General features: G+C 49.6%; 1 protein-coding gene across 1 annotated transcript; it reads left to right on the forward strand.

Annotated features, from left to right (window-relative positions):
• Nucleotides 1-201: 201 nt before the first annotated feature.
• LOC128847478 (myb/SANT-like DNA-binding domain-containing protein 2) lies at nt 202-3,189 on the forward strand. The gene is made up of 2 exons (XM_054046928.1): nt 202-1,768; nt 2,659-3,189. The coding sequence occupies exons 1-2, from the start codon at nt 1,232-1,234 to the stop codon at nt 2,686-2,688; spliced, it is 567 nt and encodes a 188-aa protein (XP_053902903.1). The 5' UTR covers nt 202-1,231; the 3' UTR covers nt 2,689-3,189.
• Nucleotides 3,190-16,600: the final 13,411 nt, after the last annotated feature.

Below are 16,600 nucleotides of genomic sequence, written 5' to 3' on the forward strand. Positions count from 1 at the left end.
CAGGTGGGGGGGCAGAAGGCGGGTGCTCGGGATGTGGGGGGCAGGCTGGGATGTGGGCGGGGGTGCACTGAAGGGAACATGGGGCGATGCAGGGGGATCGCGGGGATTGTGGAGCTGAGGGGAGTGAGGCTGGAATGGGAGAAGATGTGAGTGTGGGGCACTGCAGTGGAAGGGGGGATGTGGGGAGGCTTGCGGGAGAAGAGGGAGAGATGTGATATAAAATTATTCTACTTAACTGACAAGGGGGCAAATTTATCACATACATACAGGGTCAGCTATAGGTTGTCTTAACTCAGGAAGATTACCACCCAAAGGTCAGGGACGACCCAGAATCTGTACAGAGGACATTTGTAACTATTTTTGCCACTCATAACCCTACGTGGCAAGATATCCAAGTTCTTTTAAAAACTCAACTTTCTGAGAAAGAAAGGAAACAAGTGCTCAGTCGAGCTCAGGATTCTATAGGTGATTTACCCCCTCCGCCACCAGGACGGAATGCCCTGAAAGCAGGAGATGTAACCGGGGGTGATCCTAACTGAGATTACAACAATGCTGGAGATCAATGTAAGTTAACCTCTTTCAAGACTGTAATTTTAGACGGAATCAAGAAGGCTGGGCAAAGAACTACTAATTGGAGGAAAGTAACTTCTGTCCATCAAGGCCCAGATGAACACCCCTCAGATTATTATGAAAGACTAATGAAAGCTCCTAGGTTGTTTGGGGGTTTAGATCCTGAGGCAGAAGCAAACGTGCCAGTGATAAGAGGATTGTTTGAAGACCAGGCTGTGGAAGATATAAGGAGGAGATTAAATGATGTGGAAGGATTTGCAGGGATGCCTCTCTCTCAGGCCTGGTCTACACTATGGGTTTAGGTCGACTTTAGCAGCGTTAAATCGAATTAAGCCTGGACACGTTCACACGACGAAGCCCTTTCTTTCGACTTAAAGGGCCCTTTAAACTGGTTTCTTTACACCACCTTCGACGAGGGGATTAGCGATAAAATCGGCCTTTGCGGGTCGGAATTGGGGTAGTGTGGACGGAATTCGACGTTATTGGCCTCCGGGAGCTATCCCACAGTGCTTCATTGTGACCGCTCTGGACAGCACTCTCAACTCAGATGCACTGACCAGGTAGACAGGAAAAGACCCGCGAATGTTTGATTTTCATTTCCTGTTTGTCCAGCGTGGAGAGCACAGGTAACCATGCAGAGCTCATCAGCACAGTAACCGAGATGGAGTTCCAGGATCACAAAAGAGCTCCAGCATGGACCGAACGGGAGGTATGGGATCTGCTCGCCATATGGGGAGATGAATCAGTGCTAGCTGAACTCCGTAGCAGTAAAAGAAATGGCAAAGTATTAGAAAAGGTCTCCAAGGCCATGAAGGACCGAGGCCATAACAGGGACACACAGCAGTGCCGTGTGAAAATTAAGGAGCTACGGCAAGCCTACAACAAAGCCAGAGAAGCAAATGGAAGGTCCGGGGCAGAGCCGCAAACTTGCCGCTTCTACGCGGAGCTGCATGCCATTCTAGGGGGTGCAGCCACCACTACCCCAACCGTGTGCTATGACTCCGTCAATGGAGAAACACACAGGGAAGAGGGTTTGGGGAACAAGGAAGATGAGGATGGAGGTAATGTAGGTAGCTCACAGCAGCAAGGAAGCAGAGAAACCGGTTTCCCCAACAGCCAGGATATGTTTGTCACCCTGGACCTGGAACCAGTAACCCCGAACTCACCCAAGACCCTGAGGGCACACAGGAGACCTCTAGTGAGTGTACCTTTGTAAATATTACACATGGTTTAAAAGCAAGCGTGTTTAATGATTAATGATTAATTTGCCCTGGCAATCACGGACAGTACAGCTACTGGAAAAGTCTGTTAATGTGTATGGGGATGGAGCGGAAATCCTCCAGGGACATCTCCAGAAAGCTCTCCTTCATGTTCTCCCAAAGCCTTTGCAAAAGGTTTCTGGGGAGGGCTGCCTTATCCCGTCCGCCATGGTAGGACACTTTACCACGCCAGGCCAGTAGCACGTAGTCTGGAATCATTGCATAACAAAGCATGGCAGTGTATGGTCCCGGTGTTTGCTGGCATGCAGACAACATCCATTCCTTATCTCTCTTTGTTATCCTCAGGAGAGTGATATCATTCACGGTCACCTGGTTGAAATGGGGTGATTTTATTAAGGGGACATTCAGAGGTGCCCGTTCCTGCTCTTCTGAACAGAAATGTTCCCCGCTGTTAACCACGCGGTGGGGGGAGGGGTGAAGTGATCATCCCAGAGAATTGGGTGTGTGTGTGTTGGGGTGGTTTACTTGGGTTTGTGCTGCATGTTAACCCAGAAACCGCAGCCCCTCCTTTTACATTGAAAACCCATTTTAAATGGCCAACCCAATTCATCCTTGATATGGGAAATGAGGGCGCTGCTGTTTGAAACCATTCCCACATGTTAAGAAGGTTAAAAAAGCCAAAAGACTGTGGCTTACCATGGCTGTCTGCAAGCCAAAATCTGTTGCCTGGCACTGCGTGAGTGATCTCTCATACCAAACCGGTAGACCCTCACTATAAGAGGAAAAATGCGACCTTGTAATGAAAGAGTGTACCCATTGTTCTCTAAAATGTGTCTTTTTTAACCACCTCTCTCTTCTCCTCCACCAGCTGCAAATGTTTCTCCTTCGCAGAGGCTAGTGAACATTAGAAAGAGAAAACGGAGGACGCGGGACGATATGTTCACGGAGCTCCAGATGTCCTCCCACGCTGATAGAGCACAGCAGAATGCGTGTAGGCAGTCAATGTCAGACATGAGAAAAGCACAATATGAACGAGAGGAGAGGTGGCTGGCTGAATGGCGGGATGAAGAGAGCAAGTGGCGGGCTGAAGATGATAGGTGGCGTCAGCTTGCAGACAGAAGGCAAGAGTCAATGCTCCGTCTGCTGGAGCATCAAAGTGATATGCTCCAGCGTATGGTTGAGCTGCAGGAAAGGCAGCAGGAGCAGAGACCGCCGCTACAGCCCCTGTGTAACCAACAGCCCTCCTCCCCAAGTTCCATAGCCTCCTCACCCAGACACCCAAGAACACGGTGGGGGGGGCCTCCGGCCACCCAGTCACTCCACCCCAGACGATTGCCTAAGCATCAGAAGGCCAATTATCCCCGTACTTGTGTGAGGAATTAATAAAGAATGCATGAATGTGAAATAACAATGACTTTATTGCCTCTGCAAGCGGTGCTCGAAGTGGGGAGGGGAGGGTGGGGTGGTTGGTTTACAGGGAAGTAGAGTGAACCGGGTAGGGGGGGCGGAGGGTTCATCAAGGAGAAACAAACAGAAGTTTCACACCGTAGCCTGGCCAGTCACAAAACTCGTTTTCAAAGCTTCTCTGATGCGCACCGCGCCCTGCTGTGCTCTTCTAACCGCCCTGGTGTCTGGCTGCGCGTAATCAGCGGCCAGGCGAGTTGCCTCAACCTCCCACCCCGCCATAAATGTCTCCCCCTTACTCTCACAGATATTGTGGAGTGCACAGCAAGCAGCAATAACAATGGGGATATTCTTTTCGCTGAGGTCTGAGCGAGTCAGTAAGCTGCGCCAGCGCGCTTTTAAACGTCCAAATGCACATTCCACCACCATTGGGCACTTGCTCAGCCTATAGTTGAACAGGTCCTGACTCCTGTCCAGGCTGCCTGTGTACGGCTTCATGAGCCATGGCATTAAGGGGTAGGCTGGGTCCCCAAGGATCACGATAGGCATTTCAACATCCCCAACGGTTACTTTCTGGTCCGGGAAGAAAGTCCCTTCCTCCAGCTTTCGAAACAGACCAGAGTGCCTGAAGACGCGAGCATCATGTACCTTTCCTGGCCATCCTACGTTGATGTTGGTGAAACGTCCCTTGTGATCCACCAGGGCTTGCAGCAGCATTGAAAAGTACCCCTTGCGGTTTATGTACTCGGTGGCTTGGTGCTCCAGTGCCAAGATAGGGATATAGGTTCCGTCTATGGCCCCACCACAGTTTGGGAATCCCATTGCAGCAAAACCATCCACTATTGCCTGCACATTGCCCAGAATCACTACCCTTGATATTATCAGGTCTTTCATTGCCCTGGGAACTTGGATCACAGCAGCCCCCACCGTAGATTTGCCTACTCCAAATTGATTCCCGACTGACCGGTAGCTGTCTGGCTTTGCAAGCTTCCACAGGGCTATCACCACTCGCTTCTCAACTGTGAGGGCTGCTCTCATCCTGGTATTCTGGCACTTCAGGGCAGGGGAAAGCAAGTCACAAAGTTCCATGAAAGTGCCCTTATGCATGCGAAAGTTTTGCAGCCACTGGGAATCGTCCCACACCTGCAGCACGATGCGGTCCCACCAGTCTGTGCTTGTTTCCCGTGCCCAGAGTCGGCGTTCCACAGCATGAACCTGCCCCAGTAACACCATGATTTCCACATTGCTGGGGCCTGTGCCTTGTGAGAGGTCTATGTCCATGTCAATTTCCTCATCACTCTCTTCGCCGTGCTGGAATCGTCTCCTCGGCTGGTCCGGGTTTCGCCTTGGCATGTCCTGGCTCTGCACATACTCCAGGACAATGCGTGTGGAGTTCATAGTGCTCATAAATGCCACGGTGATCTGAGCGGGCTCCATGATCCCAGTGCTAGCTATGGCGCCTGGTCTGATAAAAGGCGCGAAACTAGTATCTGACGGACCAAGAGAAGGAGGGAGGGCGGGAGGGCCGAGTGACGACATGGCGTACAGGTACAGGGAATTAAAATCAAGAAAGGTGGCTGTGCATCAGGGACAAACAACTGTCACACAGAATGGTCTCCCCAAAGATTAAACTGAAAACCCTGGGTTTAGCAGGCCGTTGATTTCCCGGAAGGAGGGGAAGCAAATGAATACAGAACAAATCTATTTTTTACATCTTAAGCTGGCAGTCGACGGTGCAGCATGACTGATAGCCTCTGCAGTACGATGACGATGGATACCAGTTGTAATATACCATCTTCTACCAAAAGGCAAGGTGCTGCTGCTGTGTAGCAATGCAGCCCCATGTCTGCCAGCCCCATGTCTGCCAGCACCCAGATCGCCCTCAGCCTCTTCTGGGTGCTTAGCAGACAATATTGGGCAATTGGCAGAAAATAGCATACTACGACTGATAGCCATCATCATCGAGACAGTAGCATGTCTGCCCAGGTGCCCATGATTGACAGCCACTCCAGTACAACGATGATGGTTACCAATCATAATATACCATCTTCTACCAAAAGGCAAGGGGCTGGTGCAATGCAGCCTTACGGCTGCCAGCCCCACAGCTATTAGTCATGCTACACCGCCAAAAGGCAGTTAGCAGCTGTTGCTGTGTAGCAATACAGTCCCACGTCTGCCGGCACCCAGATGACATATGGTGACGGTGAGCTGAGCTGAGCGGGCTCCATGCTTGCCGTGGTATGTTGTCTGCACAGGTAACCCAGGTAAAAAGGCGCGAATCTATTGTCTGCTGTTGCTCTGACGGAGGGGGAGGGGCCTGACGACATGTACCCAGAACCTCCCGCGACACTGTTTTGCATCATCCGGGCATTGGGATCTCAACCCAGAATTCCAATGGGCGGCGGAGACTGCGGGAACTGTGGGATAGCTACCCATAGTGCAATGCTCCGGAAGTCGATGCTAGCCTCGGTACTGTGGACGCGGTCCGCCGACTAGAGCACTTAGAGCATTTTATGTGGGGACACACACAATCGGCTGTATACAACCGATTTCTATAAAACCGCCTTCTATAAATTTGACCTAATTTCGTAGTGTAGACATACCCTCAGATAGTGGCTATTGCCACCAGAGTGTTTAATGGGAGAGAAGCCCGACAAAAGGCTGAGAGTGTGAAGGAAGAAAAGGGGAATATAAGAATGTTGGTGGTTGTATTGAAGAGAGCAGAGCCTGGCGTCGGCAGAGGCTGAGGAAGAGGACAAGGGTTTGTTAGTAGAGCGGACCCCGTAAAGGGGGGGTCCAGAGGACTTTTAATTTGTTTTTACTGTCATCAAGAAGGGCACATGAAGAGAAATTGTAAACTGAGAGCCCAGGAACAACCTAAACCTCCCCAAGATGTCAATATGGACCAAAGTCCAGCTTCGACACCGCCCAATCAACCCTTCCAGGGGGTGATGCAGGATGGGGCACTTTATGACTGACTGGATGAAGCGGGTCCACTTGCTATGTTGCCCAGTACTTTCCTTATTCCACAATGATCCCCTAATTCCTTTGATGATTGGAGGAAAACAGTATGATTGCTTATTAGATACAGGAGCCACCCTCTCCACCCTTACTGATTTGGCTCTTCCTAAGAGTGACAAAATCGAACGTGTTATGGGACTCGAAGGATAGAACAGGGCATTTTACTTCCCTGCCACTCGCCCTGTAACATGCCCATCTTGCCAGTAAAAAAAGCTTAAACCTGAGGCCCAAAGGAACAGTGTTTGGAGAGTTATACAGGACCTCAAAGCTATAAACAATTACATAATCCCTAGACATCCTGTAGGTCCTAATCCCCTGCTATATTTTCAGCTGCCTTGCATAAAGATTTGTAAGATATAATTCTCCCAGGACAGTCCATGTTGCTTTTGTACGTGGATGATCTTTTATTATGCTCAGAAACACAAGAGCCTAATAAGCAGGACTCGATAGAGCTTTTATGTGCCTTAGCAATGAAAGGACACAAGGTGTCACCCTCAAAGACTCAATATTGCTCAGAGGAGGTGAAATATTTAGGGCACATACTAAAACCAGGAAAGAGAAGCCTTGCTCAGGAAAGTATAAGTGCCATTTTAAATGTACCCCAGCCCAAGACAAAGAGACAGTTAAGAGGGTTCCTCGGCACGGCAGGATTCTGTAGGTCCTGGATTCCTGGGTATGGGGAAATGTCAAAACCACTAGTGCAGATAACCACCAAGGATAAACCTGACCCAGTGAAATGGACTAAAGATGCTACCAAATCCTTTGAGAGCATCAAGACAGCCCTTCCATCGGCACCTGCCATGGGACTCCTGGATTATAGGAAACCTTTTACCTTATTCATTCAATAAAGGGCAGGGGTGGCCTCTGGTGTTCTTACACAAGCTTTAGGATCACAGCAACGGCCTGTGGCCTATTTTTTAGCACTACTGGATCCTGTTGCAAGAGAAGCAGTAGAAGGTCTTAAAGCTCTAGCTGCTGCAGCTTTGTTAGTTGAGAAAGCTCAAGAGTGGGTACAAAGACACCACCTAGTGGGAAAAGTTCCACGTGCTGTTACTCTCCTTTTAAATCAACGAAATACCCAACATTTCACTAATGAAAGATTGACTAGAGGATTAGTGGATGGTGCAGACCTTGCCTGGACTGAAACTTAAATTCACTCGAAAGGGACCCCTGGATATGGTCCCCAGCGAGGGAGCGACGATGGTTGGCCGACCGGCAAGCCCAACCCGAAGTAGATGACTACGGGGCAGCCAAGGCCCTAAACAACTGATATCAGAGTTTTCAACGGATATAGAAGATTGGACTGTATTATTTGGATTAGAATTTATTGCTCTTTTTGTCTTTTATTTGTTGGTATTTTAACCTATTGTGAAAATGTTTCCTCTGTTAATTTTGTTGATTTCTCCTTCCCTTTCTTATGAGCATAATAATTTCATTAGATTTAGCCATGTAGTGAGGAATAGAATCCCAGAACGGAGGAATAACTCATGTTGGATGTGCACCTTGGTGCCTCCCGATGCGGAACGAGGACTTTCTTTCCTTCCTACCCCTTTGACGGCTGCAAATATTACTCGTTCAAAGGTGTATGTTACTCCCCATCGGGCTACGACTCATACTTGGCAACAAGAAGGTATAAGCCCTAATTCCGGGTATTTGTTAACCTTCAAGGTGCAGGGTGAGTGGTGTCTCCTGGGGAATGGGCCAGGCCTGTTTTTAGGAAACAGTACTTGCAAATACTATGTGGGCCCGGGTGGTGATGGAGAGTGGGTCGCTCCCCTCGTTTATTGTTTTGACACCACTGACGACGTTAACCGTAAGAGTGTCTGCGCCAATAGTGTCTGCTATGAAATCTGCACCATGGTATGGGAAAACGCCGATGGAAAAATGTCTGTCTGCAGACAGAAATATAGAGACGGAGACATCTCCTCAGCGCACGGGCCTATTGGGTTTACGGGACATTATACTTCCCTCTTACAAAAGCGATGGGAGTGACACGGGATGCTCCTCCCGGCCCTGTTCCCGCAGGGTTCGGTTCTCACTGGGTGTGTGGGAATAAAGCCTATCATACCCGTCCAGTACACTTCTCAGGTTCTTGTTATCTTGCCTGGTTGTTACCCCCCTCTCATATTGTAAAACAACTACATGAAGGCAAGATTAGAAATGTAAGGGACACTAGCAAACCTCAAGCTGAAGAGGATGCAGCCATTGAACCAATGATGTGGGCAACATTCCCTAGTAATCGCAGACTTAGGAGAGGGGTTATAAGACTCCAGGGTATTTTAGAAATTATGGCTAATGAAACTGCTACCAGAGTTGCAAATCAAGCCACTGAGCTTAAGCAACTTAGACAGTTACCTTTACAAAACCGTATAGCTTTAGATATTATTTTGGCAGCTCAAGGAGGAACTTGTGCCCTCATAGGTCAAGAGTGTTGTGTATTCGTGAATGACACCTATAAAGACACCTTTGACAGAGCAGCCCATTTAAGAGACATCGCCCGAGACAGGTCTGATGAAGGTAGCTGGACACATGATCGGTTTGATGGTTTATTTTCCTGGTTCCCTTCTCTAACAGGCTGGCTAAAGGGACTCCTGAAAGGAGGTGTTATGATTTTACTGATGATTGTGTTTATTTTGTTTTTCATGTTTAAATTGTCCATGTGCATAATATATAAATCTGCTAGGGCAACTAGCAAATTGAAGGGAATATTTCTCTCTGTACAAGGAAGACGGGTTTTGGCAAAGGCAGGAACTATGCCATATGCCAATATTCTGACCCCTACGTATTTGCTGTAACGCTCCTACTGCTGGGAAAAATATGATCATGAGCCTATTATATGGGTCATGATCAAAGGGGGGAAATTGATATAAAATTATTCTACTTAACTGCCAGGGGGCAAATTTGCCACATACACACAGGGTCAGCTATAGGTTGTCTTAACTCAGGAAGTTCCTTCGAGAGGAAATGTAGCCAAACTCCAAACCTACAGATAGTGGAACTCCCTGTACCTGTGTCCTGTACATAACTAACTGCTTGGTTTGCAAAACAAGCAAGGAGGAAGGGGCAAGTAGATGAACAATAAGGGGGTCACAAGAGGGGCAGATATATGTAACTTGCTAATAATGAATGGTGATGATAGGAAATTTTGGCCAATCATAGAGCGATGGATTATCATAGTCAACTGCATATAATGCTTTGGTGTAAGTTTTTTCTTTGTTCTTGCTGACTTATGAGCTCGAACCCAAATGCAATTGAAATAAACGGATCACCCCTCCCGGGGCTTCTTGCTTCGCTAGCTGTGTCCATCTCTTCTTATTCCTCAGCTAGAACGGACAGAGATTTCTACCACAGATGCAAAGGCAGCTTCTCCGCCCCATGGGACACGATGGGGGATGGGCGGAGAGAAGCTTTTCTCCTCCTGGAACTAGTCAAACCATCTTTGGGAGTGATCAGGGGACAAACCCCTCAGGACACAGAAGGTACAAGGCAAACCCCCCACCCCCAGACACACACAAACCCAGCTCCCAGTGTGTTATGGTCAGACACACCTGTGCTGGTGGGGTCTGTGTCTCATGAGTTTTGGGGTTTGCCCGGGACCCTGATCTGATTTCACTGCAAGATAAAGACCTCAGCCACACTGGAATCAGACCAGAGTCACTGCTGGGTCGGGGAGGCGGGGGGAGGATGAGTGCAGATGGACCAATGGGATCAGCCTCTGGCTGCCTGTCCCTGGGGGCTGCCGGGGGAGTCCAGGGCAGCTCATTCTTCAGGTGTTGCCACCAGAGGGCTCCGGCTGTTGCTAAGGGAGAGGGGTTTACACTGCAATGGGGAACAATCCCCCAAAGGGCCCCTTTGATTCTTCAATTTTTCTAGTGTTTGGCTCAGAGTTGCTGTTACTGGAAGGGTCTGAAGAGCCTGGGGGGGATGTGGAAGTGTGAAAATGGAAAAGGGGATTTGCAGGAGCCATCTTAGTGTTGTTAAGAGACAGAGCAGAAGAAAGGCTAACCTTAACCCTAACATCTCGAGATTTGTAGAAGCTGGGATTGTGCTAGGCGGATGGGAAACTACGTGGGAACCTGTTTTCTAACTTTGCTTTAAGATGAGAATGGACTGCTGACTAAGATAATGGGAAGGACAATGTATAAACAAGATTCAGCTGTATCCAATGACATATGTGACCTGCCTAAGGAAGGAGACCCCCCCATCCGTAGCCTTCCCCTGAAATTGCTTGAAATAAACTGCCTCTGACTTGCTGATAAGAAGCACGAAGAGTGAAGACTCTGTTTCTTCCACAGGAATCTGGGGATGACATGGAATGAAGCCCCTTCTGTAACCTTCCCTCTCCCCCTAACAGGCTGAGGAATCACATCCACATTTTGTTCCAGATTGTCCTGTCTTCCAAGAGACGGGGAAAGGGAATGGCTGTGATTCAGCCAGATCAGGTAGGGGATTTTCAAGGAGCTGCTGGGCAGAGGAAGGGAGAGGAAGGGCAGAGACAAGGTGTGATAAACCTGCTGATTTTCTGAGTAGGCCCATTGGTGGCGGGGGAGGCGAGAGGGGACATACTCCCATTTCTCAAAAAGGATATAACCCCCCTCGGCAGATTACAATGTCAGAGTTATTTCTGAGGCTGTGGATGGCGTTGCATTCTATACGGCTGAGGTTATGGGGCAAGTGATGATGTATGTTCACAATTTAAGCCTGTGCACGTCTGTGGAAGCACTCTGTGTAGAAGTCCAGTCTGTCATTTCGACCATCAGAAGGAGTCCACACAGAATTCTTCTTCTTCTAGTGTTGGTAGGAGAGTTGCTTTGGGTCAGTGTGCTGTTCCATGGTGTGTTGAAAATATTCCTTGAGTCGGAGACAACAAAAGTAGGCTTCCAGATCACCACAGAATTGTATCATATGTGGGCGGGTGGTGGGGCAGAAAGAGAGTCCCCGAGATAGGACAGACTCTTCTGCTGGGTTAAGTGTGTGGTTGGATAGATTAACAGTATTGTTGGGTGAGTTAAGGGTACCCTTGTTGAAGCCCCTGTGGCAGGTAGGAGTTTAGATCCTTTACTGCCCTTAATATAGGGTTACCATCCGTCCGTATTTCCCCGGACATGTCCGGCTTTTGCGTCTCTAAATAGCCGACTGGGAGGAATTGGTAACAAGGTTAAAATGTCCGGGGTTTTTTTCTCCCTCGCCTCTCTCCCTCCCTTCCATGCAGAGTGTGGCTGCTGATTGGGCGGCTAGGCCGATTGACCCACTCCCATTGGCCTCCAGCATCCAGAGCCCTCCCCTGCTCCCCCCTCCCTCTCTCTGTAGTCCTGTGTAACACACAAACCGACCCACGTGGAGCCAGAATGGTAAGGGGAGTGGGGGTGGGCAGTCAGGGAGTGGGGGAGTGTTGGATGGGTCCCCAGCCTCCACCTGCCACCCCCCCTCCGTGCATCCCCCCCTCCGTGGGTCCCCCCGTCCCTGTCTGCCTCTCCCTTGTCTGCTGTGCTGGCTCTGGCAGTACACGCAGACAACTGCTGTCTGCTGCCCCCGGGTCCTAGTGCCCCCTTCCACTAATGGGAAGACAGGCTGCCCTTACCCTGCCCTTCCACCCTAGCCCTGAGCCTCTCCAACACCCCAAACCCCCCAGCCCCAGCCCTCATCCCCACACACCCTAATCCTCTGCTCCATCCCTGAGCCCCCTCCTGCATCATGAACCCCTCATCCCCAGACCCACAGCCCTCACCCCTGCATCCCCTCCTATCCCCAAACTCCCTCCCAATCCCCCTCCCTCTTCCCACACACCCCCTCCTGCCCTCAAACTTCCTCCTAAAGCCTGCACCCCCTCCCTTTGCACCACCTCTCACCCCCAAACTCCATCCCAGAGCCTGCACCCCTCACCCCCTCCTGCACACCCACCCCCTGCCCCAGCCCGGAGCCTGCACCCAGCACCCAAACTCTATCCCAGAACCTGCACCCCTCCTGCACCCTAATCCCCAGCCCAGGACCTGCACCCCAGACCTCCTCCCCCCACCCAACCCCCCTCCCAGAGCCTTAGGCAGGTGGGGTGGGGGGTTCTGGGCACCACCAAAATTTCTACAACCCTGCCACCCATGCGAGTGGATAAGGGTCAGGGCAGTCAGGGGACAGGTAGGGTCCTGGGGGGGGGGGCAGTTAGGGTAGGGGGTTCTCAGCAGGGGACAGTCAGGGGACAAGAAGCAGGGGGGGTTGGGGTTCTGAGGGGAGCAGTCAGGGGGTGGGAAGTGGGAGGGAGTGGATGGGGCGGGGCTAGGGTGGGGCTTCCCCCCCCCCCCCAGTGTCCTCTTTTTTGTTTGTGGAAATATGGTAACCCTACTTTATAGGTGTCAGAAAATAAACACAGGAGAGAGACCCCATAAGTGTTTGGACTGTGGGAAAGGTAAGGGCATCAGAAAATAAACACAGGAGAGAGACCCCATAAGTGTTTGGACTGTGGGAAAGGATTCACAGAGAGATCAGCACTTCTTACACTTATAACAAATCAAAGGATCCACACAGGTGAGAGACCTCATCAGTGCTTGGACTGTGGGAAAAGCTTCATTCAGCGATCACCCCTCATTAAAAGTCAGAGAATCCACAGAGGTATGAGAGACTCTAGGAATAGCCTGACTGCAGGATTCAATTTGACTTCACACCTCAGTGACCCACACAGTAGAGAGGCCTTGAATGTGCAGGATGCTTCATTAGGTGCTCCTGGAGTATCAAGCATCTAGAAATCCGTACAGGTAAGAAACCGCTGAGATGTTCTCAGTGCTGAAAATGCTCCAAGTGGAGCTAACACCATGTTGGACATCCGAGACTCCCCCACACAGCAGGGAAATTCTCTCAGGGCCCTGACTAGGCCATAGGAACAACCCCATTTCCTCGTTCCCACACACGTACGGGGCTTTTGGCTCCCAAGCATCCAGTTGACAGTCGCTGGGGTGAGGGTCTAGCAGCAGCCAAGCATCAGCTGGTCAGTAACCCACTGGCTCTGCCTGGTCTAAGCAAACCCCAGACAAAGGAGGAGAAGATCCGATCAGCCCCTCCTCCCTGTTGCAGTCCTGGCTGCTGAGCTGATGGGCCACAGGTCGGGGAAGAGAGAGAGAGAAACTCCTCCAGCAGCTCTCTCTGCCTGGCTGAAGTTACCCCCTCTCCCTTTCCCTCCCAACCAGGATCCCCCTGCCATGGAGATGAGGAGAAGAACACTTGGGCCAGGCCCCACCTTCACTCTGGACACCTGTACCCATCCCCTCTTTTCCACCGGCCCCTGAGCTGGGTTCCCCCTCTGACTTGAGCTGTTCCCTTTTGGGCAAGTGTCCCTGGGGGCTGGTAATTCCTCCCCTCCCCAAATCCCCCAGGGTGCTGGGCTCTGGGGGAATCAAATGTTAAGGGACAAGGACTTTGGGTTCTGTGGATGTCAACCTAGGTCAACCTTGTTGAAAGGGCAGGCAGGCCAATGAGGGAGTCAGGGGCCATTCTCTGTGGGAGCTGGAACTGCCTGCCAGAGAAGGGCAGAGCTAAGGGCAGAGGAGCAGCCAGAGCTGGGTTGGAGGCAGATCAGCAGAAGCACTGATTCAGAGGGTTTCTGGGTCTGGAGCAGTCTGGGTGTGGTGAGCAGCTGGGGAGAGCAAGGGGGGACCCTGGGCAGCATCAGATGACAGTCCTTCAGTGAGAGTGCCTCCAGGACTGTCTGGATATGTGTACTCCTACTCAGACCATACGCCACCAGCACTCCCAGCTATCTCCGTGACACCACAGATTTCCTGAGAAAACTACAATTCATTGGTGACCTCCCAGAAAACACCATCCTAGCCACCATGGATGTCGAGGCTCTCTACACAAACATCCCACACACAGATGGAATACAAGCTGTCAGGAACAGTATCACTGATGATGACACAGCACAACTTATTGCTGAGCTCTGTGACTTTATCCTCACGCACAATTATTTCAAATTTGGTGACAATATATACCTCCAGACCAGTGGCACTGCTATGGGCTCCCGCATGGCCCCACAATATGCCAACATTTTTATGGCTGACCTGGAACAACACTTCCTTAGCTCTCGTCCATTCATGCCCCTTCTCTACCTATGCTACATTGATGACATCTTCATCATCTGGACCTATGGGAAGGAGACCCTGGAAGAATTCCACCATGATTTCAACAGCTTCTACCCCACCATCAACCTCAGCATGGACCAATCTACACAGGAGGTCCACTTCCTAGACACCACCGTACAAATAAGCGATGGCCACATTAACACCACCCTATACCGAAAACCCACTGACCGCTACGCCTACCTTCATGCCTCCAGCTTCCACCCTGGTCACACCACACGATCCATCGTCTACAGCCAAGCACTGAGGTACGATCGCATCTGCTCCAACCCCTCAGACAGAGACCAACACCTACAAGATCTTCACCAAGCATTCTCAAAACTACGATACCCACACAAGGAAATAAAGAAACAAATCAACAGAGTAAGACGTGTACCCAGAAGCCTCCTACTACAAGACAGGCCCAAAAAAGAAACCAACAGAACTCCACTGGCCATCACCTACAGTCCTCAGCTTAAACCTCTCCAACGCATCATCAGTGATCGACAACCCACCCTGGACAATGATCCCTCACTTTCACAGACCTTGGGAGGCAGGCCAGTCCTCGCCCACAGACAACCCGCCAACCTTAAGCATATTCTCACCAGCAACCACGCACCGCACCATAACAACTCTAACTCAGGAACCAACCCATGCAACAAACCTCGATGCCAACTCTGCCCACATATCTACACCAGCAACACCATCACAGGACCTAACCAGATCAGCTACAACATCAGCGGCTCATTCATCTGCACGTCCACCAATGTTATATATGCCATCATGTGCCAGCAATGCCCCTCTGCTATGTACATTTGCCAAACTGGACAATCACTACACAAGAGGATAAATGGACACAAGTCAGATATCAGGAATATACAAAAACCTGTAGGAGAACACTTCAACCTCCCTGGCCACACAATAGCAGATGTAAAAATAGCCATCTTGCAGCAAAAAAACTTCAGGACCAGACTCCAAAGAGAAACTGCTGAGCTCCAGTTCATTTGCAAATTTGACACCATCAGATCAGGATTAAACAAAGACTGTGAATAGCTTTCCAACTACAGAAGCAGTTTCTCCTCCCTTGGTGTTCACACCTCAACTGCTAGCAGAGAACCTCACCCTCCCTGATTGAACAAACCTCGTTATCTCCATACTGATTTATACCTGCCTCTGGAGATTTCCATTACTTGCATCTGAAGAAGTGAGGTTCTTACCCACGAAAGCTTATACTCCCAATACTTCTGTTAGTCTTAAAGGTGCCACAGGATCCTCTGTTGCTTTTTGTCAGTAGACAGGATACTGGGCTAGATGGACCTTTGGTCTGACCCGGTACGGCCTTTCTTATTTTCTTATGTTCTTATGTTCATGTTTTCCTTTCTCCTTTCCCATTTTTTCCTTAATTTTTTTTATTACTTGCTGTTTAATAAACCATATTTGTTCTGAACTCTATGCAGTGCTGAATGGCCACATCAGGGATCAGATTTCAGAACAGCAGCCGTGTTAGTCTGTATCCACAAAAAGAACAGGAGTACTTGTGGCACCTTAGAGACTAACAAGTTTATTAGCGCATAAGCTTTCGTGGACTACAGCCCACTTCTTCGGATGCATATAGAGTGGAATAAATATTGAGGAGATATATATACACACATACAGAGAGCATAAACAGGTGGGAGTTGTCTTACCAACTCTGAGAGGCCAATTAAGTAAGAGAAGAAAAAAAACTTTTGAAGTGATAATCAAGATAGCCCAGTACAGACAGTTTGATAAGAAGTGTGAGAATACTTACAAGGGGAGATAGATTCAATGTTTGTAATGGCTCAGCCATTCCCAGTCTTTATTCAATCCTGAGTTGATTGTGTCTAGTTTGCATATCAATTCTGGCTCAGCAGTCTCTCATTGGAGTGTGTTTTTGAAGTTTTTCTGTTGTAATATAGCCACCCGCAGGTCTGTCACTGAATGACCAGACAGGTTAAAGTGTTCTCTCACTGGTTTTTGAGTATTATGATTCCTGATGTCAGATTTGCGTCCATTAATTCTTTTGCGTAGAAACTGTCCGGTTTGGCCAATGTACATGGCAGAGGGGCATTGCTGGCACATGATGGCATATATCACATTGGTAGATGTGCAGGTGAACGAGCCCCTGATGGTATGGCTGCTGTGATTAGGTCCTATGATGATGTCACTTGAATAGATATGTGGACAGAGTTGGCATCGGGCTTTGTTACAAGGATAGGTTCCTGGGTCAGTGGTTTTGTTCAGTGATGTGTGGTTGCTGGTGAG

Source organism: Malaclemys terrapin, chromosome 13 (assembly GCF_027887155.1).
Source record: "Malaclemys terrapin pileata isolate rMalTer1 chromosome 13, rMalTer1.hap1, whole genome shotgun sequence".
NCBI classification, from domain to species: domain Eukaryota; kingdom Metazoa; phylum Chordata; order Testudines; family Emydidae; genus Malaclemys; species Malaclemys terrapin.